Source organism: Carya illinoinensis, chromosome 11 (assembly GCF_018687715.1).
Source record: "Carya illinoinensis cultivar Pawnee chromosome 11, C.illinoinensisPawnee_v1, whole genome shotgun sequence".
In the NCBI taxonomy this organism is placed as follows: Eukaryota; Viridiplantae; Streptophyta; class Magnoliopsida; order Fagales; family Juglandaceae; genus Carya; species Carya illinoinensis.
In genome coordinates, this window is record NC_056762.1 from 3,429,346 (window position 1) to 3,453,836 (window position 24,491).

Here is a 24,491-nt window from a genome sequence, read left to right on the forward strand (position 1 = left end):
CTTTTGAAATATTGATCTTATTATTTAAGTTACAAGTTCTAAAGTTATAAACTATATTTCTTATCACAATCTCAAATATGCACTAAGGAAATAAGCATTTCTTTAATTAGGATATGTTTGGATGGAAATTCTTAAATGTTTGAAAAAGTTTTGAGAGATATTTTTAATGATTTTTATGGATATGAATATGAAAAAAGAAAAGCCACTTGAATCAGAAATTTTAAAATGTGTTAGTTGTTTGAATAAAATAAAAAAAAATACATCATTTTACTAATAAAAAAATATTTTTCTTGAATATAAATAATATTTATAATTATAGAGTATGTAAATACTGTGTAATCTTTTAAAAAAAATTAAAATAAGTAAATATAAATCTTATATAAAAAAATTATTTTTTTAATTATGAACTATCTTTTTATTTTTTTTTAAAACAATTACACGACGTTTTATATATTATGCAACATTATTCCCACGATGCCATCCTATGGATAGTTGGGCCACCGTGGGATTTTATGGTCGGATGGCCACCAAAAATTGTGGTCAACGTGTAATTCTAAAATGGCTAAGAAAATAAATTTTTAGGAATTAATATGATCAAAATAATCCATTTTTTTTTCTCTTGACGTGACTCCAAATTTGAAACATGTTAATAAAAATAATAAATAATATATCAATTATTCTATATCATATCAGAAAATTAAAAAAAGATGATTAAAACACTAAAGCGAGTAAAGTCTAAATCATTAATATTGTTAATGTAAAAACTTAAACACAATAGCATAAAATCACGAGATTATCTAGCAATATTATACATCACACATTTTATCATGGCATGCTTCTTATATATAAATTACATATTATATGCTAAAGAGCCTTCAACGTCTCAAGCCTTCTTCCCGTTCCCACTATGAGATCCATTGCAGCATACTCAAATAGTTCCTTCGGTTTTGTTCATCAGCCCGCTCTTCCATTTCACTGTCATGCATTGCAGGCACCATACAATCAAAGTTAGGAAACAAAACTACAAAAGAAAAAGCTAATATTGAAAATTTTATCATGCTCTCCCAAAAATAAAATAAAAAATAAAAAAAATAAAAAATAAATAAAAACTTAAAACTTACCCCCTAATAGTCATATGAGCCTCTATAAGATTTTTGAAGTTTTTAACCATCAGCCACATTTTGTGTAGCTTTTTTATTTTTATTTTTATTTATTTTTATTCTATGCAGTTGAGTCTGCACGAGATTGAGTAGTTTGCGAATCCAGATTGAGGTAGGATTTTGTCATCTTTGAAATAAAGTCAGCAAGCTCGTCAAGAACAGAACCAGTGATAACTTTAGAAACTATATCCTCTGAAATCTTTAAAAGTGCTTCATGTATCTCCAAGTTTAACCTGTAGAGCCACAAGTTCACAACAGGTAAAAACAGAACTAATCTCATTGAATACAACAAGAAGCCCAAAGGAAGAGAGAAATTCATGAAAAGTAATCCATGATAAACACAACAAACCGGCCTGCTCATTTTTCCAACCTTCTCCCAGAACCCAAGCACGAAACTAAAAACTAAAAACAGAACAAAAACTAGTAAAAATGCACCTTGATTTCCACCCTGTCATCCTCAGAGTCATAATAAGCCATTGCTAAGAAACAGCATCCAGGTGATCAGACGGAAAGCGGAACTATTACCTCGCAATCCATGAAACATTAGCCCTGAACAAAAAATGTTGATGAGGTGATGCTTTGTAATGTAATTAGATGCAGTCAATTTATAATTTGAAAATGATGAGCTAATCAAGTTTTCTTTTTCGCCAAGGATTGAAACCTGAAATACAAACGCTTTCCTTGTGGTATTATGCTTCCTTATTCCAAGCTTTACCTGTTGGTAAGTTTTGGGTTGTCACCTACGCAGTTTCCAACGGGTGGAAAATAGGAAAGGTACTCTATTCTTTGCTTTCCTGGTACTGCCCAAACTCCAAACCACCTCTTTCGGCCTAGGGTTGAGCTTTTGGAAGGTATTAACCTGACCTGCACAAAATCACCTCACAAGCATAATGGCTCATCTCATACCCTGGAAAGTTCCACCACAACAACGGAAGATTCAAGAGAATCATTTCCTGCTAGTGACAGCTAGTGATAGTACATTCTGTTATGCAATAAGTTTTTATTCTCTGCTTCTTTTATTCTCTTCTCTAGTGTATATACACCTTAGCTTGTGTCTATAAAAGCAAGACTATACACTGTAATTCATATCAATGAAAATATTCGAATAGAGTTCAAATGCTCTCGCCTCTACTTCTCACATGGTATCAGAGCTGCTGACTAGCAGTCTCTTGATCCATCTTCTACAATGGCTTCAGGACCTGAAAAGTCCTCTGCACCTCCTACCTCCATCTCCTCCTTCTCTCATGTAGTCACCATAAAGCTCAACCCCAATAATTATCTGTCATGGCGAGTCCAAATCTCTGCCTATCTTCGAGGCCAAGACCTCTTCTCTTATGTAGATGGCACACACCCTCCACCTTCTGCTACACTTCCTGCTACTGAAGTCTCTACCCAGTCACCCAACCCGGATTACCTCTCTTGGATTAAAACTGACCAGTTAATCCTAAGCGTCCTGTTTTCATCTCTTACCGACCCAATCGTCAACTATGTCATTGCCTCTCGAACTTCCCGTGAACTATGGCTCACTCTTGAGTCCATGTTCAGCTCTCTTTCTCAGGCCAAAGAATTCCAAATACGCTTTCAACTCACCAATTTGTTTCGTGGTGATCAATCCATATCAGAGTACTATAGCAAAGCTCGCATGCTTTCAGATACTCTATCTGCCACTGGAAATCCCACCTCTGATAAAGAATTTGTTACCTATCTACTCAATGGACTCGGTCCCTCCTATGAAACCTTTGTCACCTCTATAACAACTAGATCTGACCCTATCACCTCACATGAGCTATACCACCTTCTTCTCATTCACGAGAATCGCACGTCCCACCTCTCCCAACATTACTCCAACCATTCCACTAATCCATTCGAACCATCTGCCCATTTAACTTCTCGTGATCAGAAAGGTAGATCTTCAAACTCTTTTCGAGGAGGTCGTTCCAGCAGAGGAAGAGGTCGTTTTTCACCAAACAGAGGCCGTTCCTCCACCCATCCAAACCCATCCAATTACAACTCAAATCGACCCACATGCCAGGTTTGCAACAAACCTGGTCACATTGCTCTCCAGTGCCATTACCGTTTTGACCATGCCTACCAATACGAGCCCCCACGTTCCTTCTCTGCAAATTACACCACACCCTCAGCTTTCACCGATTCCTCATGGTACCCCGACTCCGCAGCCACCCACCATATTACACACGATTTATCCAACCTCAATATTTCATCAGAACCGTATGGTGGTAATGAACAAGTTCGAGTAGGAAATGGCAATGGTTTACCCATCAGCAACATTGGTGATTCTTCCCTTCAAACCTCTGTTTCTTCCTTTCAACTCCATAACTTGTTGCATGTTCCTTCCATTACAAAGAATTTAATTTCCGTTTCTCAATTCTGCAAAGATAACTCTTGCTTCTTTGAATTTCACTCTGATTTTTTTCTGGTGAAGGACAAGGTGACCAACTCGCTCCTCATCAACGGTCCTCTTCGTGATGGCCTCTATCACTTTCCTCCAGCTTCTTTCTCCTCTGCTCCCTCCACCCACATCGGCGAAAAAGTATCTCTCAGTCAATGGCACAAACGCATGGGGCACCCTTCTCTTGATCTCGTCTCACGCATCGTGCATAACAACTGTTTGCCCTTTTTCCCAAGTGACTCCAGCTTCTCTTGTCCCGATTGTCCCTTAGCCAAAGCTCGACAGCTTCCTTTCCCTGCAAGCACCACTCGGACCAATGGGCCTTTACAATTACTTTGGGCTGATGTATGGGGTCCAGCCCCTTTACTTTCTAGAAATGGCTTTTCTTATTACTTATCTATTGTAGACCACTTTACCAGATTTACTTGGTGTTTTCCCATTAAACTCAAATCAGATGTGTTGCACACTTTCTCTAATTTCATCAAATTCGCCGAACGATTTTTTAATTCTAAAATCATTACCATTCAAACTGATGCTGGAGGTGAATTCCGTCCCCTAACCACATTGTGCAAAACACTTGGCATTTCTCATCGATTCTCGTGTCCCCATACCCATCAACAAAATGGACTCGTAGAACGCAAACACAGACACATTGTTGAAACCGGTCTTACACTTCTCTCCCAAGCATCACTACCATTATCCTTTTGGAGTGACGCCTTTGAAACAGCAACATATCTAATTAATCTTCTCCCTACGCCTGTCCTGAACAACAAATCACCATATTCTATGGTCTATCACAAACAACCCGACTATAAATTTCTCAAAATTTTTGGATGTTTGTGCTGGCCAAACCTTCGACCCTACAACCATCATAAACTAAGTTTCCGTTCCACTCCTTGTCTATTCCTTGGATACAGTTCGTCTCACAAAGGATACAAATGTCTTGACACAAAAAATCACCGGCTTTACATCTCACGTGACGTAACTTTCTCTGAAAATAATTTTCCATATTCTAATACATCCTCCGTAACACCCATCACCCCTTCCACTACAAATCTCCCACTCTTCCCAAAATCAATCCTCGGCCCGGGCCCTCCCATTCCCCAATATTACCCAAATCATTCCCCAACTCAGGATCAATTCCCACAAAACCCTTCTCATATCACACAGCCCACTTCAAACCAGCCCTTTAACTCACCTCAAACTCATAGCCAAGCCCAACTCTCTAACCCAACCCATGAACCGGAAGCATCGTCCTCTTCGAACCCCACTGTCACTCAACTGCAGAATCCTCCCCCAAATTCTTCTCGACCTCCGATCATAACAAGATCCCACACCAACTCCTCCAAACCACGGCAATTCACTGACGGAACCATTCCCTACCCTCCTCGAAAATGCTTCCTCTCCACCACCACTGTTCCCGATGAACCATCCACCTTCTCTTCCACCTCAAAATTCACCGAATGGCGTGAAGCCATGTCTCGAGAAATCGACGCCCTTGTTCGTACTCATACATGGAATCTGGTTCCATCCTCTAGTGCCACTAACGTCGTTGGATGCAGGTGGATTTACCGAACCAAGCTACGTTCAGATGGCTCAATCGAACGGAGAAAAGCCCGTCTCGTCGCCAAAGGTTTCCACCAACAGCCCGGAATCGACTATACGGAAACTTTCAGTCCGGTTGTAAAGCCTTCAACCATCCGACTTGTGCTCTCCATAGCCATCTCACAGGCGTGGCCCCTTCGGCAGATTGACATTCAAAACGCCTTTCTCCACGGCGATCTGACTGAGACAGTCTTCATGCAGCAACCTCCCGGATTCGTCGATCCTCAAAAGCCCAATCACATCTGCAAGCTCGACAAAGCCATCTATGGGCTCAAACAGTCACCCCGAGCTTGGTTTGCTCGACTGAGCTCATGGCTTCTTCAGTATGGATTTTCAGCATCACAAGGTGATCCCTCTCTGTTTATTCTCAACCAAACTGGTCTTCACATTTTCGTCCTCGTCTATGTCGACGACATGGTAATTACCTCCTCCTCTCCAGTTGCTATTGAAAGTCTTCTTTCTGCACTTCAGCATGTCTTTCCCGTTTCTGATTTGGGCCGATTATCATACTTTTTGGGTCTTGAACTTAACTACTTGCCAACTGGAATTTGCCTTACTCAAAAGAAATACATTACTGATATTTTAGCAAAGACCCGAATGCTTGAGGCAAATCCTATTTCTTCACCCATTTCAGCCTCTACCAAACTGTCCAAATTCGATGCTCCATCCTTTGATGATGTTACTTTATTTAGAAGTGTAGTAGGAAGCTTGCAATACCTTTCTTTAACCCGACCAGACCTATCTTATTCTGTAAACAAAGTATGTCAATTCATGCATGACCCGAAACTCAGCCACTGGACAGCAGTTAAACGTATACTTAGATACCTCAAACAATCCCTCCATCATGGTCTGTTCTTCCCTTACAAATCAACCTTCAACCTTCATGCATACTCTGATGCAGACTGGGCAGGCTGCCCAGATGACAGAAGATCCACAGGGGGCTTCTGCATATTTTTGGGAACTCATCTCATCTCATGGAGCTCAAAAAAACAAAAGACAGTGGCTCGGTCAAGCACTGAGGCAGAATACAAAGCCTTGTCTAATACTGCTGCTGAACTCATTTGGTTACAAACTCTCATTAAAGAACTTGGCTTCTCTCTGCCTCAAGCTGCTCTCGCCTCTACTTCTCACAGAAGGGAATGTTGTGAGAGACATGCTCAATAACAAAACTTGCTCTGCTAGGGTTTTTGTCGATACGTTGCTAGGGCCTCTTCACGCTTTGCATGGCGGCCGTAGATGACTTGCCTCCACCGGCAGGCCATCAAAGGTCGTTCTCTAAGATAGTTTCAGCAGTGCTGCAACCTCTCCCTCATATGGATATTAGTGCGTCCTCCTAAGCTTATAGATGGTGAACTCTGTTTTATTTTCTCAGTCAAAGAAATAGATCGCACGACACAGCTTTTTCGCTTCTCGTTGGTGATGAAATTTTTGAAGAAACATCCCTGTCTTGATACTATCTGTGGTTATATCCGAAGCAGAGGGGGTTTGACTCATGTTCCTGTGGTCTCGTCCATGCAGCGGCCTAGGAACGTTTTCGTTCGTTTCTCCAATGAAGCAGATTCTTTAAGGCGCTTTCCAGAGAATCATGTGACCGGTATGGATATTTTTACCTGGGCTTCCTCATAATCTTTATCGTACTTCGGTGTTGAAGTCACTTATGACGCCAATTGGAAGATTGATTTGTCGAGACAATCCCACTCGATGTGCTACAAGAACGGATGGGGCTAGGGTATGCGTTGAGATAGATGCATCTAAGGATCCTATCCCATACTTCTGGATTGGAAAACCTGGTATGCCAAGTAGCCGAAAATAGAGTATTATATGCGAAACGTTGCCGGCATATTACAGAAGTTGTAGAAGACATGGCCATATTCATAAAAATTGTCGTTTGGGTATTGATAATAAGCCTAAACATTACAATGGAGGGAAGGGCTGGGTCCCGAAATCTGAGAAACCAAATCTGGAAGTGCAAGTCATAGGGGATATTCAAATAGGGGAGCACGTGGTCTCGAAGGTGAAAGGATTGGAGGATTCGAAAAATTTGCAAGAAGGTGATGGATGGGATGGGGGAACTAATATATCAAACGATGTTGTTGAGGTTGTCTCGAAATCTCCAGAACGTGTTGCGGAATCTATGGAGAATGTGGTGGTCGAGAACGATGATCTTCACGTGGAATCTATGGCTGTTGTGCAGTTGGGATTCGAGGAACCATGCAACGTGCATGAGACGAATTCCTGCTTGAACCCAATTGAGACAGATGTGGTTATTAATGGGGCTAATATTGAGCAACCTACGACATGTATTACTAGTATAAACGGCGTGGAGGTGAGTCCCATGTTGATAGTTACTAATGGTGTGGATGATTTGAATATTGCATGTGGTGAGGGGCATTCGGTGGAGGAAACTATTGCTTTGGAGGAGCCGATGGAATTACGATAGGTTACACATATATCCAACACCTCTTTGGTCACCGGTGGTAAGGCTCCTGAGAAGGAGTTCAGTCTAGACGAAATTCAATTGGAAAATGAAGATGATCGGGATACACTGGGGGAGGATATACAAAAAGAGTATTGCACAGATTCAGATATCTCTTGAGGTAATGTTGGTAAGGTAAAGACAAGAAGTTCTGCCAGGCAGATAATACAACCCTCTAAATTTAATTTACATATCAGTCCTATTCTTTTTGGAACATAAGGGGAATTGGTACATCCCAAATGTGTTAAAAAAAATATCATTCATAGTTATAAGCCTAATATCATTGCTCTTGTTGAACCTTTTTTGCTGGATAGTAGAATTCCTAGTTTTTTAAATAGGTTTAGATGTGATTCTTGTCTTACGAATGCTATGCATGCTAGAAAAATTTGGGTGTTGTGGAATTCTGTTGTTTCCATTAATTTGTTGGCTGGCTCCAGTCAATATGTGACTGTGCAGGTGAAAGATAATGATCATGAGTTCCTTTTTATGATTGTGTATGCTAAATGTAGTCATGTTGAGAGATAGATCCTTTGGGAGGATTTGGAGGCTACTGGTAGTGGTACTCTTCTGTGGGTTCTCTATGGGGACTTTAATATTATTAAAGAGGACTTGGAGAGGTGACGTGGGCATCCTCAGAATTTATCTACTATGGAGGACTTTAACTTTTGTCTTCATAATTGTGACCTGAATGATATGTGTTTTAAGGGTCCTTTGATGACTTGGTGTAATGGCCAAGGTGGTCTAGCTAAGAGTTGGGCTAGATTAGATAGGTGCTTCATTGATTCTAATTTTATGAACTTATTTTCGAATGTTTATTATCATATTTTGGGTCGTTCCACTTCAGATCATTCCCCTCTGGTGATCGATATGGGGGAAGACCTTTTTAAGTATGGCCCTAGTCCTTTTCTTTTTCAATATATGTGGACTGATCACAAGGATTTTATGAGTTATGTGAAGGGGGTTTGGAATCAAGCAGGATTTGGTTTTGGGCTACAAAAGTTTTCATCTAAATTGAAAATGGTCAAAGTGGCTTTAGGGGAGTGGAATCGGTTTGGGCGAACTACTATTGTCATAAAAGATCTTGAATCTTGCATTGAGAGGTTAGATAATCGCCTTCAGGATTGTTTCAATACTGAGGATGATTATGATCTTATGGTCTCTAATTTGGAACTTTCTACTTGGAAGAAGCGAAAAGGGACGAGGCTTGCTCATATGGCTAAAAAGACCTGGTTTAAAAATGAGGATCAAAATTCTAAAATTTTTCATTCTATATTAAGTCTAAACATCATAAAAGGATTAGTGACATGTGTCTTGGGGATGGTACTCGATTACAATCTCCCACTGAGATTCATAAGGCTGCTATAGATTACTTCCAAAATTTTTTGGGAAATAGTAGCAGAGTTGATTTACTAGATTTGAGTGATCTTGTCACCCCTGTGATTGTTGCTGGCGACAATTTTTCTCTTTGTCAGGATCCCTCGATGAAGGAGATAAAAAAATGCTCTCTTCAGTATTCCTATTAATAGTAGTCCTAGCCTTGATGGTTTTGGCTTTGGATTTTATCGTGTTTGTTGGGAATTTATTAAGGATGATTTATTGGAAGCCGTTACTGATTTCTTTCATACTATATTTTTTTCCTAGGTTTTACATGGCTTCGTATATTGTTCTTATTCCTAAGGTGGATAAGTCTTCTGGTTTTGATAAATTTCGGCCCATCAGTCTCTGTTCTGTTATTTATAAGGTCTACTCCAAAATTCTTGTGGCCTGTTTGACGAGTCTGCTTTCTAAAATGATTTCTTAGGAGCAAGAGATATTTATTCCTAGTCGTAGTATTTTGATAATATTAGTTTAACCCAAGAGATAGTCAACTCTATTAATAAAAAATCCAATGGGGGTAATGTGGTTATCAAATTGGATATGTGCAATGCGTATGATAGAATGGGTTGTAATTTTTTATTACATGTTATGGATGCATTTGGCTTTTCTCCTCAAGTTTGTGATTTGATTAAGGCTTGCATTTCCCTGCCTTGGTACTCTGTCATGATAAATGGCACCCCCTTGTGGTTTTTCAAAGGTTATCATGGTCTTCGGCAGGGAGATCCTTTATCACCTTATTTGTTTATCATTATGCAGAAGGTGCTTTCACGTCTTCTTCAACGCTATTTTGATTATGGTAAAATTGAGCAGTTCTCTCAAGCTAGGGGTACTCCTCTTGCTTCTCATCTCATGTATGCTGATAATATTGTTATTTTTATGATTGGTGGTAAAAGGTCTATGCGAGGTTTGTCTCAAGTGCTGAAGCTTTATGAGGATTGGTCGGGCCAAGCCCTCAGTAAGGAAAAAAGTGCTATCTACTTTTCTAAACACATCACGGCTCCTTGTAAGAGATGGATTCTTCAGATGACTGGTTTTTCAGAGGATTTTTTTCCTTTTAAGTACTTGGGTGTCCTTATTTTGACCGGTAGGTTGAAGGCTTCTGATTTAGATGATTTACTTGGAAAAGTTAAAAGGAAAATTGTTGGGTGGAAAATGAAACTACTTTCAGCTAGTGGTAGAAATATACTTTTAAGGCATGTTCTATCAAGTATGGCCACTCATCTGCTTGTTGTTTTACATATTCCTAATGTGGTCTTGTTGGCGTTGAATATACTCCTGAGTTCTTTCTTTTAGGGTGATACTGCGGGTAAAGGTAAGAGAAAATTGGTAGCCTGGAGACATATTTGTAAAACCATTCAAGAAGATGCAATTGGTATTCGTGATTTTGGTGATATACAAAAAGTTTTACATATGAAATTCACTTGGAAATTGCTCTCGGGGAATTCTTTATGGGTGGACTTTTTTAGAGGTAAATATGTTCGAGGTAAGCATTTATCTCTCGTGAATTCTAATAAAGGTACGTGGTTTTGGAATGTGATTGTTAAAAGTATCCCAGCTATTTTAACTAATTCTCAGTGGCTGGTGAGAGATGGTAATATTTCCTTCTGGTATGATAATTGGGATGAAGATGACCCTCTTCATGATCATTACCCAGTTATTGATAAGCCTCTTCTGAAGATTAAAGAGTGTCGTATTGATAATGGGTGGGATATTCCTTTATTGGAAAAGCTTGTGGGTCATAAGAAAGCTAATGAGTTGGTGCAATTCTTCGCCTCTCGTAAGGAGGGGCAGTATGTCCTTATTTTGAAAAATGATACAAATGGCAAGTTTAACACTAAGTGTGCTTGGGACTGTATAAGGGTTAGGGTGCCTATTTTACCTTGGGCTCAATGGATTTCGCATGCTACTCTCCCAAAAATACATTTTTGTTCTAAGGTGGAAAGCTACTAATAATTGTTTGAGTGTGGATGATAAAATCAGGTTGGCTGGTATCCCCACGGTCTCTAAATATAATTGTTGTTCCATGGGTCATCTTGAGGATCTTAATCATATTTTGTGTACGGGCGAGTTTTCGAGACAAATTTGGCATTTGGCTGCGGTTCATTTAGGTGTACACATGAGTTCTTTTCATACTTGGCAGGAGCAGGTCAATTTTTGATTTCGTCATGCTGGTAACTCTTATATTTAGACCATGTTTTGCCTTATTCCATTTATAGTTTTTTGGAAGTTATGGGATAGACGTTGCAAAGCTAGGTTTGATGGGAAGGCAGACACACTTGAGTCGGTATGGAACAATATTAAATTTTGGATTTGTCATCTTATAAAAGTGTCTATGAAACATTTGAAATTGTCTAAGCAAAATGGTGATATCTTAAGGAGGTTAGATATTCCGATCTCTCCTCCTCAACTAAGAAGGTGACGATGGTGAAGTGGATTAGGCCTCAGCAGGGCTGGGTGAAACTTAATACTGATGGTAGTAGCTTGGGTAACCCGGCTCATTTTGGTGCTGGGGGTGTTATTCGGGATGCCAAAGGTCATTTGTGCATTGCATACTCCATGGCCTTAGGTCAGGGTTCCAATAATTATGTTAAATTGAAAGGTTTATTAGAAGGTGTGAGGAGGTGATGTCAGTATGGTTTTTTTTTTTTTTTTTTTTTTTTTTTCAGGTTTATATTGAGGTCGATTCTCAACTCTGTGCGGGCCTTGCATGCTTGGATTATAGACTGACTCATGTTTTTCATGAAGGTAATGTTGTGGCCGATTTTCTTACTAAGTAGGGAGCTAGGGGCCTTACTCGGGAATGGTTTGATGAGAGGAAAGATTTGCCTAGCCAGTTGCGTGGCCTCCTTTGTATGGACAGAATTGGCTTCCCATACTTGAGGTTATCGAAATGAGGTATGTTTTCGTGCACGTTCTTTTTCTTTTGATTCTTATGTGTGAGTTGTTTTGCAGGTTGGCTTCTTTTGGTTGTTTTCCTTTTGGTCTTGTCTGCTGTTGGTTTATAATGTTGGGGTTTGGTTTTTTGATTCTTGAATTTTGGTCTTTATGCTTATTTGTAACCCTCAGGTATCGAGTTGTAACCAAGGTTTTCTTCTTCCATAAGTGAAAGTTATTAATAAAATTAGGAATGGGTCATTCATAGACAGGCGACCTTGTCTCTTACTTCAATAAAAAAAAAAAAAAAAAAAAAAAAAAAAAAAAAAAAAAAAAAAAAAAACCCACTTCCGGCCTAGCTAGTTTTATTGCCTTGATATGCTTGCCTGAATATGAAATTCATACATGAACTCATCCCCGACTAGTGGTTTTACTTGAGACTGGATGCCTCTCAAAGTATTATATATTAATTTTGTATTGATTTTCGATTTTCGAGTCTCTCCTGTTTGAGTTGAAAGGCTGCTGACCAGAAGATAACAAAATTGCATGCGATCATTTTGGCATGAAAAATTATGCCATAGGTAAGTCGCTTGGAAGGACCTTGAAAGATCAGATTGTTACAAAAGGTTAAGCTATAAATTTTAACTTAAAACTCTAGTTCTTCTTGTGCGGGCTAATGGGCTCAACACGTGGAATGTTTTAATTAAATTTAAATAAACATTCTGATATCGTGTTAAACTAATATCTATCTAGAAATTAAATTTAAATAAACATTCTGATATCGTGTTAAACTAATATCTATCTAGAAAGTTTGATCTGATTGAAAAGAGACAAATTGATCGAATTATAAAATTATAAGTACTTAATGGATTGAAACGGATCATTGAAGGGTAAACAACACTTAGTTTAGACAGAACAAATGTTGCATAAATTTTATTTCTTTGAATGCTCCAATGCCATGTCCAAAACACCATAAGGATTGACAAGTCGAGCTTTGATAAGAGGTGAAGAAAATCCAAATTTTCAATGGCACGTTCGTTTTGGCATGGATACCCTATAACACAACAATCAGATTATAAGTCTCTGTTAAATCCACAGTGGCGCTTTGGGTACCATCCAGAAGTTTTTGGGACTGGATTTATATGAACACAAGATAATTTTTTTCCATTTGGATTTGAAGTGAATTCAGCGAACAAGTACATGATTAGAATGGGATTTATAACCAACAGCAATCAAAATATAAATTAAGGTCAAATTCTGATGTGGGAGTATTTCATGGAATAAGACTCCAAAATTTTGTAAATAGTAATGAATTAAATAATTTCAAAGTACGTACGTAAATGTTTTATTAAGTTTTATAAAATAGAGACAAAAAAACTGAATAGAAATATATTGTAAAATAAATATTATATTAAAACTTTTGAAGTGATTAGATAAAGTTAAAGTACTTTTACATTTGAAATTTGTAAAAAATTATATTGATTTGTGTTTTATTTTAAAATTTATAAAAATTGTATTGAGTTTTGTGTTTGAGTGTAATAATTAAGTAATTGTTAGATGAAAAATTTGAAGATTTGATATTGAAAAGTATTTTATATTTGAGTAATAGTTAGAAATGAAGTTATGAGACATTTTGATAATTCTATGGTTTCCCAAACGTGTCCTAAGTGAAATGATTTGCACAGTTTTAAGATTTTAAAAGTTCCATGTACTCCATGTGAAAATAGTGACAATCCGAGACTCATATAAAAAATCTCATTTTTTAATAATAGATTCCACCATCTTTTAAATGGAATGTGTAGAACTAGCACATCTTAAGATGATATCTAGCATTATTCTAACTTTTATATTCAACCGCTCTCGAATTTGTTAAAAATAAGATTTGATTTGATCATTATCTTGATATTATTCAAGATTGTAATTTTATGATTATTATGAATTTATTTTATCTTGTCGTAAAGTAATCATTTTATATAGATGAGTAACTACACGATTACAATTTTGGATTAGCATTAAGAGGCAAGTAGCACGGTCATACACTTCAAAATCTGGTATACTAGTGATCTCTTAAATTAGTAGGTAAAGCCATTTTCTTGAAAACCCTTTTTATGTACCAAATTGTGATGTTAAATATGTAGAGCATATGTAGTGTATATATTTCATTCATTATGCCATGTCATATTATAGTTTTATTATTTTATGTTAGCTATATATGTTATTTAAGTTGAAACATGCTGGTCATGATACATCATAATAGGAAAATTATTCTCATATAAGCATTAAGATGATTATATATAAGAGATGCATGGTACCAAAGAAATTATAAGCTGTGAACGTGCAAGTCACAGATATACGCGTGGTCCACCATAGATATATGTCTAATAACATTAAAAAGATGAATTTAATTACGAATAACATTTCTTGTATGCAAGAGTATGTAAGTCATGGATATTCTTAATGTGAAAACCAAGGCACAATAGCATAAAATCACCAAATTATCAACAATACAATACATCTCACACACACACATATATGTCATCATGGCATGTTGTTCTATCAAGTCGCCCTTGAGAAAAAGCGAATCATTCCATTACAAACACCAAGTTTATATATATATATACACACATACTGCATTAACTTATAATAGTAATAGTAATATACCATATGGTAAAGGCCCAGGGGCCTTCAACTTAATCCTTCCTCCCCTGTGAGATCTATTACAGCACGTACGCAACTTGATATTCATAACTTGATCTGTTGTTTTAGTCAGCGTAAAACCAAACTTGCAAGGTTAATTACCACCCAGCTTCCACCAGAAAGAGTTTGTGAATGCAGTTGAGGTAGGTCTGTACGGTCTTTGATATGAAATCAACAAGAAGTAGTACTGGAGCAGGGGCAGCTTTAGAAATATACTCATAAATCGTTGAAAGTGCTTTATGTAGCAGATCCCGTTGCAGCATTGATTTTGAAATGCTGCTTCCCCCAGAATGAGTGAGTGAATCGAGATATTTGAGGTAGGTCTGTGCGGCCTTTGATATTAAATCGACAAGACCTGGAGCAGAGACAGTTGAAATTATATACTCATAAATCTTAAGTGCTTTATGTAGCAGATCCCGGAGCCATTGCAGCTTTGATTTAGAAACCTTAGCAACAACAAAGGTTCCGATCTTCGGATATGGATGTTGGGTTTGAAGAGAAGTAAGACGTTGGGTAGAAATGCTGCTTCCACCAGATTGAGCATTGTTGTTGCTCAGTTGCACATCGATCTTCACGAATTTCAAGCACTGATCAACCGCGTCAGACAGATCATCATCATCAAAAAGTGTTACCACATCACCATCTTCGTCAACATATGTCAAGATAAAGTCAGCATCCGCAGGGAATTTAAATAAATCACAGATCTTTTTCCTCAAATCAATCATGGTAAGTTCCAGGCGTCCATCGTAGAAAGATAGTTTCATACGCTTGAGAGTATCTCCAAGTTTAATCTGTAGAACCACATGAAATAGCATTAAGATGCCGATCGAGACTTCTTATATTTGAAAACTATATTCAAAATCGAACCCCTTCTCGCTGACCAAACCGATCGTTAAAAAACCAAAAACTTGTAAAAATCGCACCTTCTCTCAGTAACCAAATGCAAAACTAGTCTTAAAACAGAACAAAAACTTGTAAAAATCTCACCTTGATCATCTTCGGCGTGCCATTGTTCGAGGAGTTCATTGCTCAGAAACAGCGTCCAAGTGAGCTGCAAAGTAGAAGTATTTAATTCCTCGCAAACCCCAACAAGCTCTAGCCCTGAATACAAATAGAAGAAAAGTTTAATAATCGTGTGGATTATTAGCGATTAGACGGCAGACATAGGATATATAAAAGAATAACATATAGGGTTGATCTGATTATAGCTTCGAAAGTAAGCCAAGTCCGAACACACTTTTCTATTTTTCTCTCTTCTTTTTCTTTAGCCTCAAAAGCTTTATGATGTGTTAAGTTCTTTTCTTTTTTGCAAAAGAAGATCCAAAAACGAAAATGACAAATTATTCTGTGGTTTTTCGACACTCTAAACAGTCTATAGTAGGCTAAAACTTGCTTGAAACACACTAACTTCAAAAAAAAAAAAAAAAAAAAAAAAAAAAAAAAACCTCCATGATCTCCTTCACAATCTTTGCTTTTCCACCAAAAAGGCTCCAGTCCAATGATTCGAACATGGATGCTGGAGTTGAAGAGAAATAAGTGGGGTGGAATTTCCACTAGATCGAGCTTATGAGTTATATAACATCTAACCAAGGATTATCTTTCCCCTCAAACCAAACCAGCCATGACAAGATCCAGTGTCCCATGATAAACATAACACGTTATTCGCCTTAGATCAGCATCTCCAAATTTAACTAGCTTGTAGAGTCACAAGTCCACACAACAGGTTACCAATTTTCCCCTGCCTTTTTAAGTTTCTGAGCCTTTAACTCGCAATAGTTACATTTGAAAGGCAATCAAATAATGAAATTGTTGAAGTTTTAGGCCTACTAATCCCAAAACAGACAGCAATAAACCACGCAAATGCGCGCATGCATGAGGTAAATTGCAACGACCGAAAGAAAAGTCCAAAGCCATATTTTGGGCTTAATAGTCTAAAAAGATTAGTCAAGATTATATTTCATGCAGCCCCAGAAATGTGAGAAAAGCTAGACACAATTTTAAAAGATATATTTATTTAAGCCACAAAACGCTCTATCCCTAATATAAATCAAAGAAAAGTTAAATAATCTTCAGACTCTTAGCGGTTGGACGGTAGAGTTGGGATAAATTAACAACATTTACTTGCCGTTTGAAGAGTTTGGATTAGATAAGTTATAAAATAAAAGTTGAATAAAATATTATTTTTTAAAATTATTAATATTTTAAAATTAAAAAAAAATTAAATAATTTATTATATTTTATATAAAAATTTTAAAAAATTATAAAAATTAAATAAAAAAAGATAAAATAAAACGCTACTAATATCCAAACTAACCCCGGTTGATTTTATTATACCTTCGAAAGAGGGCAAGTCCGAATATCCTTTTCTTTTTTCTCTCTCTTCTTTATTTTATTTTCCTTTCCTTTTAACCTTCAAAAGCTTTAGGTTGGGTTAAAGGGTATAGTTCTTTCTTTTGCAAAAGAAGATGCAGATACGAAAACGACAAATTGTTTTTCTGTGGTATTTTTTTGCAACTTTAACAGTCAAAATAGGCCAGGGCGCTGCGTTTTAAGCCCCGATCAGTTATCAAAATCTAAAACATTTTATCTAATCTCAATTTATTATTATAATTTTTTTAAATTTTTATATAAAATATAATAAATAATTTAAATTTTTTAAATCTCAATACAAAATTAATATTAAAAAATTATATTATAATAATATTTTTATTATTATTATTTAAAACATTAATCTCATTTCATCTAATATCATATGTATAAACAAACGGGACTTTAATCTCGTATGTAAATTAATATATGAATTGTACTATTTTGTAAATCCTATTAAAATATATTTAAATGTATGAAATAAATTGACATATATATTTGAATGCATAAAATAAATTAAATATATTTTAATTTTTCATAAAAAAAATTGAAAACATTATGAATTATATTAAATATAATTGATTTGAGATAGATTAAAATATATTTGACACCTAAACATATGCTGGAAATACACTAACTTAAAAATAAAATAGACGATGCTACGGAGGCTTTCCACCGAAAGTTGCACTTTGCTTTTTTATTTGCTTTTTTTTTTAAATGATTTTTTTTTAATTTTTTATTTTAAAAAAAAATCACAAACTCATTAAAAAACACTTCTTAAATCATTAACTAAAAAAATGCTTTTTTATTTATTTTTTTAAGCTTTTTAAAGTTTCTTTAAGCATTTTTTTTTTTTTTTAAATACACACTCATTAAAAAGAACTTTCTTAACCATGAAGTTAAAACAAAAAAACAAAAAAATACAAGTCGGTAGAAAGCCTCGTGGCTTTATCATTTTCCTTTAAAAATGGATTTTTAAGAATTTTATACTAAGGAAATAAGCATGTCTTTAGGATATGTTTGTTTGGATGCAAAAGTTTTGGGAGATATTTTTAATGATTTTTATGAATCTGAATATAAAAAATGAAAAGTCACTTGAATCAGAAATTTTGAAATGTGTTAGTTGTTTGAATAAAATAAAATAAAATAAAAATACATCATTTTACTAATAATCACTTCTTAATTAACTATTAAAACAATAATAAAAAAATAAAATATCTTAACTGTAATTTTGAGGGGGCAAATTCATTGAGCTAAGGATCATTTTCCATAAAATTTTTGTGATAGTTATACTTTTTGTGAAAATTGTTTTAAGTTTTTAATTTTCTTTAAAAATTTATACAACTGATTATATGATATGTAATTTTAGAAAATTTTTGTAAGATTTAACAGATGATTATATTGAAGTTAAAACCTTTTATTTAATATAAATAATATTTACAGTCATAGAATATGTAAGCGACATACAATCTCTTTCAAAAAAATGAGTAAATATAAAACTCAGATAAAAATAAAAATTAATTTTTTTAATTAAAGACTATATTCTTTTTTAAAATAATTATATAGTACTTACATACTTTATGATTATATATAACATTATTCCCACGATGCCATTCTATAGGTAGTTGGGCTACCGTGGTATTTTATAGTCGGATGGCCACCAAAAATTGTGGTCAACCTGTAAAGATAAAAATGTTATGAAAATAAATTTTTAAGAATTAATATGATTAAAATAATCTTTTTTTTCCTCTTGACATGACATCAAATTTGAAACATATTAATAAAAATAATAAATAATAAATAATATATCAATTATTCTATATCATATCAGAAAATTAAAAAAGATGATTAAAACACTAAAGCTAGTAAAGTCTAAATCATTAATATTGTTAATGTAAAAGCTTAACCACAATAGCATAAAATCACGAGATTATCTAGCAATATTATACATCACACATTTCATCATGGCATGCTTCTTATATATAAATTACATATTATATGGTAAAGAGCCTTCAACTTGAGCCTTCTTCCCGTTCCCACTAAGAGATCCATTGCAGCATACTACTGCGGTTTTGTTCATCAGCCTCTCTTCCATTTCATTGTCATGCATTCCATGCAGGCTACCATACAATCAAAGTTATTTAACAAAACTACAAAAACAAAAGCTAATATTGAAAAATTTATCGTGCTCTCCCCAAAAGAAAACTTAAAACTTACCCCCTCCCTAATTTTCATACGAGTCTCCATAGGGTTTTCGAAGTTTTGAACCATCAGCCACATTTTGTGTAGTTTTTTTATTTATTTTTATTTATTTATTTTATTCTGTGTAGTCGAGTCTGCACGAGATTGAGTACTTTGCGAATCCAGATTGAGGTAGGATTGTGTCTTCTTTGAAATAAAATCAGCAAGCTCATCAAGAACAGGAACAGTGATAGCTTTAGAAACTATATCCTCTGAAATCTTTAAAAGTGCTTCATGCAGTTTAAGTGCTTCACAGATCTGTTGTGGCACAGATTGTAAACCCTCAGCAATGACTCCGGTTTTGATATTCGGACATGGATGCTGGACTTGAAGAGAAGTAAGTAGGGTAGAAATGCTTTCACCAGATGGTGCATAGGATTTAACACCTTTGTTGTTGCTCAGTTGCACAATGACCTTGCCCAGGCTACCCGCCTTTCTCAGATCTTCATCATCAGAAATTGGTACCTCATCACCACCATAATCAGTCTATGCCAGGGTAAAGTCAGCATCATCAGGGATATTAAATAAATCATGGATTTTCCCCCTCAACATAGGCATGTCAAATTGAGAATGATCCAAAAATTTCACAAGCTTCAGAGTATCTCCAAATTTAGCCTGTAGAGACACAAGTTCACATCAGGTTACCATTTTTCCTAGCTATTTTAAGATTCCAATATTTGCATTTGAAAGAGCACCTGAATTAATTCTTAAGCGTATAATTAACAGCACAAAAGACGGAAGTAAACCACACAAATGCATGAAGTAAATTGTAACGAACAAGGAAAAAGAATCTAATGAATGAAGCAGATCATCTTAATTCTTGTTTTTATTTATTAATAAATTATTTTATCAGCACAACATTTTGAACAATATTTAAGAAGTGTTTTCTTTAACTCTCTATTTCAATTTTTAACAAAATATGTTAATTTTAAATATGAAATCTTTTATGCCTAACTCATAACTAAAAATTTTAAAAAAAGGTTAAAAACATTCCTAACCTTATAGAGACGAGGTGTTACAATAATCCAACCCTTAAAACAAAGCTCAGCCCTTTGGTTGAAACGAGAAAGATGAAAACTGGTGTGTTTTGCTTAAGAGACAGAGACCCCCAATTCTCCCTTCTTTCTTCCTCATCTACACAGCTACCCAGACTTCTCCTTCCCAATTCTCTCTGTAACATCCCAATTCAACTCTTGCCTTTGGTTTGGTGGCTTCAAATTTTTTTTCTTGGCAAAATTCCACACCGTTTCATTATTCTCTTCTCCTTTCCCATTTCTCTCTTATTTATTTTCATTACTTCCTTGCTGTGATTTCCTTGTGTTAAATTTCCTCAATCATTAGCGCTCAACTCAACAATAACTACCGTCTCTTGTTCTCTCCTACCGGCTATAAATGGAGTGCATGAGAAAGCATACAACTCACCTCACATTCAGTTCCCTCTCTCTTGTTTTTTCCGCCGTTTCAACCACAACACCACTCAATAAGTCTTATTTTCCTTTCTTTGGTTCTATTTTCTTATCCCAGTTACCTAGCGCCTCGCCACTGCTTTGCCTAGTTGAAACAAACACACCAATCCTTTCGACAAATCTACACTTTTTTTATCGGAACCCAGCCAGGTAAAGCTCCAGTCAGATTATAAGAACAAAAGGATCCCTTTACTAAATTGCTATTAAAGAATCATACCGCAGGGGAAGCTAGCGCGAACTTTAAGAAGATAAGAGTCGAGATCTGTGCAACGGACTGAGATGATAATTCTTTTTTCAAGTATATTAAAATATATTAGAACAAGAAAATAAACTTAGCCCAAGTAACAGCAAGTATACAAAAGGTAACACTGGTTGTAAATTAGGAGCTAAAAAGAGAATCACAGAAACTAATCTCATTGAATACAACAAGAGGCCCAAAGGAAGAGAGAAATTCATGAAAACTAATCCATGATAAACACAACAAACCTTCTCATTTTTCCAACCTTCTCTCAGCAACCAAACACAAAACTAAACTAAAAACTGAAACAAAAACTAGTAAAAATGCACCTTGATCTTATACTCATTATCCATTGCTAAGAAACAGCGTCCAGGTGAGACGAAAAGCGGAACTAGTACCTCGCAATCCACGAAACGTTAGCCCTGAATACAAAATAAGAAGAAAAGTTCAATGATCATCTGAATTCTAAGCGGTTAAACGACAGAGATCGGACAAAGACAAATGTAGAGGGTTTACTGAGGATACAGGCACAAATGAGTCAACGACTCTCTATATCTCTCTGTCTCTGAAATGGCTGCAAGCAACTTTCTTAAAGGGAAAATGATTAGGATACCGATAATGGGTCCGACAGAAAAAAATAAAATAAAATGTTTACGGTTATAATCAAGATTATTCTTCTCAATAACCCATTTTCTTCAGCACTTCACTTGTAAAACTCACCGACAAAATTCAATGATTTTGTTACTTCTTTATTTTTTTTCTTTTTCTTTTTAAGGCAACGCTACTATGCCGCGTTTATCTCCGAGCATGCCTCCCCTTTCAAATTTTTTTAATATATTTAAATATTTTTTAAAAATAAAAAAATATAGTAATACATTTAAAATTATTTTCTTAATTATTAGATAAAAAACTAAAAATTAAAAAATTTTGACCAGCAGTATATTATAGTGGTCAACCATGGCGGCATACCAGCTTTATTCATTTTTTTTATTTAATGGTTAAATAATTATTTTTTAATGAATCTATAATTTTTTTGTCCTTTTTAAAAATGTTTAATATGTTTAAAAAATATTTAAAAAAATATTAGATATATATTTATTATTTATTATATAGTAATGAGTAATTAATAATTTAAAAATATTTAATTTTTGTAATTAATAATTTATTTTATGTTATCCTATTTTAATTATTAATTATTAGTTTATTTTATTTTATCACATTTTGCTATTTAATTTAAAGAAACTTATGGAAGTTTGTGGATGTAGATAGAGAGAAGAGAGAATGTGTTATAAAAAAAATAATAAAATAAGATTTTATCTTTGTATAATGTAGACTGAATTTGATATTTTCTTTATCATTACTGTAGCTAAAAGCTACAAATTTTGTTAATAGATAATCCATTGTAAGTGTGTTTCATATCTAATAGTCAAAAAGTACAATATATTTTGAAAATGCATAATCCAGTGAGAATGCTCTTAGATAGAGAAACCTTATCGGTAAAGTTAACCGATTGTGTAATTGCAATTGTTTGTATAAGAGCAGTGCTAGCACGAGACTGGTATTTTTTTTAACTCATTTTTTTATATCTTTAAATATTTTTTTTTTAAAATTCACAATATTATTAAAAAAATACTTCCTTAATCTCTAAATAAATAAATAAATAAATAAATAATTTTCGGGATCCAACTGTCAGTGAGAGTAGAATTTTTCTTACAAGAAATGATAAACAAACGGCCAAAAAAATCGTTTGATTTGCAAGATGGTTTCTTTTCATCTTGTCCCATCTCATTTCAACATTCAAATACCACAAATACTTTTTAATTTCAATAACGTTTTTATCTAATTATTACATACAATACCGCTACAGACACACAAGTTCGCGCACAAAGTTATGCACACCTGCCACGTCAATTCTAATTAAAAAAACTATCGGAAGAAGCAAAACACGAAGCAAAACATTTTCACTCCATTCGTCTGTTCTGAATCTTCTGATTCTGTTTGTCTCCCTTTTGAAACCAGTGATTTTGACCCCACTTTCACACTGAGACCCATGTCGTTAGGGGTGTGCTTCAACTCCGACTGAGTTGGAATAGTGAATTCCAAACTAACTCCGACTCTGACTCCGATCGGAGGTTGGAGTTCAAAACTTTGAGGAATTCCAATTGAAACTCTGACCTCCGACCTCTGATCTAACGTATTTGGGACCCCATTGGGGCAATTCCGAGCCCTAAAATTAAAAAAAAAATAAAATGAATATAATACATATTACATCATTCAAAAACTCATATACAATAGTTCAAAACATTGATAATAGTTTAAGCAATCCATTTTGAACAAGCAATAAGGAAAAACATAATGAACTATCCACAAAAATAAAAACATCTTCCAATACATCGTGGTTTGTTATTGGTGATACCTGAAATTAAGATAAAAAGTCACAGTCAATAAAAGAAAAAAAAATGATTTAGAAAATTGATGAACGCTAAAAATAAAATTTGATTATCATTTCTCACCAATAAAATTTAAAGGGAGTTTATCAACTTATCCACACTCCAAGTCCATGATCCATCAACTACATCCTAACGCCCAATGGTTGTCCCCATCTCAGATTGAGACTATCAGTCATCAGCAAGTATGTTAGGGTTCACAATTATATCTATGAAATCATAAAAAAATATAAAGTTAATGGATTTATGAAATCATAAAAAGAATTAAATAAATCAATTGAAATACTCAAATAAAGTTTCATGATTCAAGCCTATAGCTCTCAGCATCAATACCAATGGTATCTAGTCCAATGGGCGTATCACTTATCCAATTCTGTGTGCATACGAGGGCTTCCACAATTGACGGTGATAATGAACTTCTGTAAGAATCCAATGTTCGACCTCCAGTGCTAAATGCCGACTCAGAGGCAACCACAGTGATAGAAATGGCTAGCACATCTCAAGCAATACGAGAAATGATCTGATACTTGGTGGAATTAGCTAGGGCTGAGCAGAAATCCGAAAATCCGACTCCGACTCCGGCTCCGCTCCGACTCCGCTCCGACTCCGAGTTTTTTTCCCCCTGGAAGTCAGAGTCGGAGTCGGAGTCGGAGGTAGAGGTGTCCCGACTCCGATCCGATCCGACTCCGACTCCGACACACTGACTCCGACTTACAATCCGACTCCGACTCCGACTTCTACTCCGACTCCGATATTGTGCATATTTTATAAAAATATTTGTTATCAATATATTAACATCTAATAAATAATAATCTATAAACATTATAATGAATAATATAAGTTAATATAGTTACTATAAGTTAATTTACATTACTAATTTACTATAAGTTAGTAAGTTACTGTAAGTTAATATAGTTATTAGTTACACTATAAGTTACTAATTACTATACCTTATATAGTTAATTTACATTACTAATTTACTATAAGTTACTATAAGTTAATATAGTTACTATATAAGTTACCATACCTTATATAGTTAATTTACATTACTAATTTACTATAAATTACTATATAAGTTACTATACCTTATATAGTTAATTTACATTACTAATTTACTATAAGTTACTATATAA

At 35.0% G+C, this 24,491-nt stretch overlaps 1 protein-coding gene and 2 long non-coding RNA genes across 4 annotated transcripts; all 3 read right to left on the minus strand.

Annotated features, from left to right (window-relative positions):
- Nucleotides 1-729: 729 nt before the first annotated feature.
- Nucleotides 730-1,778, minus strand: LOC122281526. The gene is made up of 3 exons (XR_006230245.1): nucleotides 1,596-1,778; nucleotides 1,122-1,393; nucleotides 730-975 (listed from the first exon to the last, which is right to left on the minus strand). It is a non-coding gene; the product is annotated as an uncharacterized LOC122281526 (long non-coding RNA).
- Nucleotides 1,779-14,360: 12,582 nt separating this feature from the next.
- On the minus strand, nucleotides 14,361-16,289 carry LOC122280466 (protein JOKA2-like). Its single transcript, XM_043091368.1, has 3 exons — nucleotides 16,045-16,289; nucleotides 15,587-15,700; nucleotides 14,361-15,390 (listed from the first exon to the last, which is right to left on the minus strand). The coding sequence occupies exons 2-3, from the start codon at nucleotides 15,623-15,625 to the stop codon at nucleotides 14,698-14,700; spliced, it is 732 nt and encodes a 243-aa protein (XP_042947302.1). The 5' UTR covers nucleotides 15,626-15,700; nucleotides 16,045-16,289; the 3' UTR covers nucleotides 14,361-14,697.
- A 2,540-nt stretch (nucleotides 16,290-18,829) lies between these two features.
- On the minus strand, nucleotides 18,830-21,553 carry LOC122280699. Of its 2 annotated transcripts, none has more exons than XR_006230008.1 (3): nucleotides 21,428-21,553; nucleotides 21,241-21,333; nucleotides 18,830-19,822 (listed from the first exon to the last, which is right to left on the minus strand). It is a non-coding gene; the product is annotated as an uncharacterized LOC122280699 (long non-coding RNA). The 2 variants fall into 2 exon arrangements; XR_006230009.1 differs by having other exon boundaries at nucleotides 21,437-21,549.
- Between the last annotated feature and the right edge of the window lie 2,938 nt (nucleotides 21,554-24,491).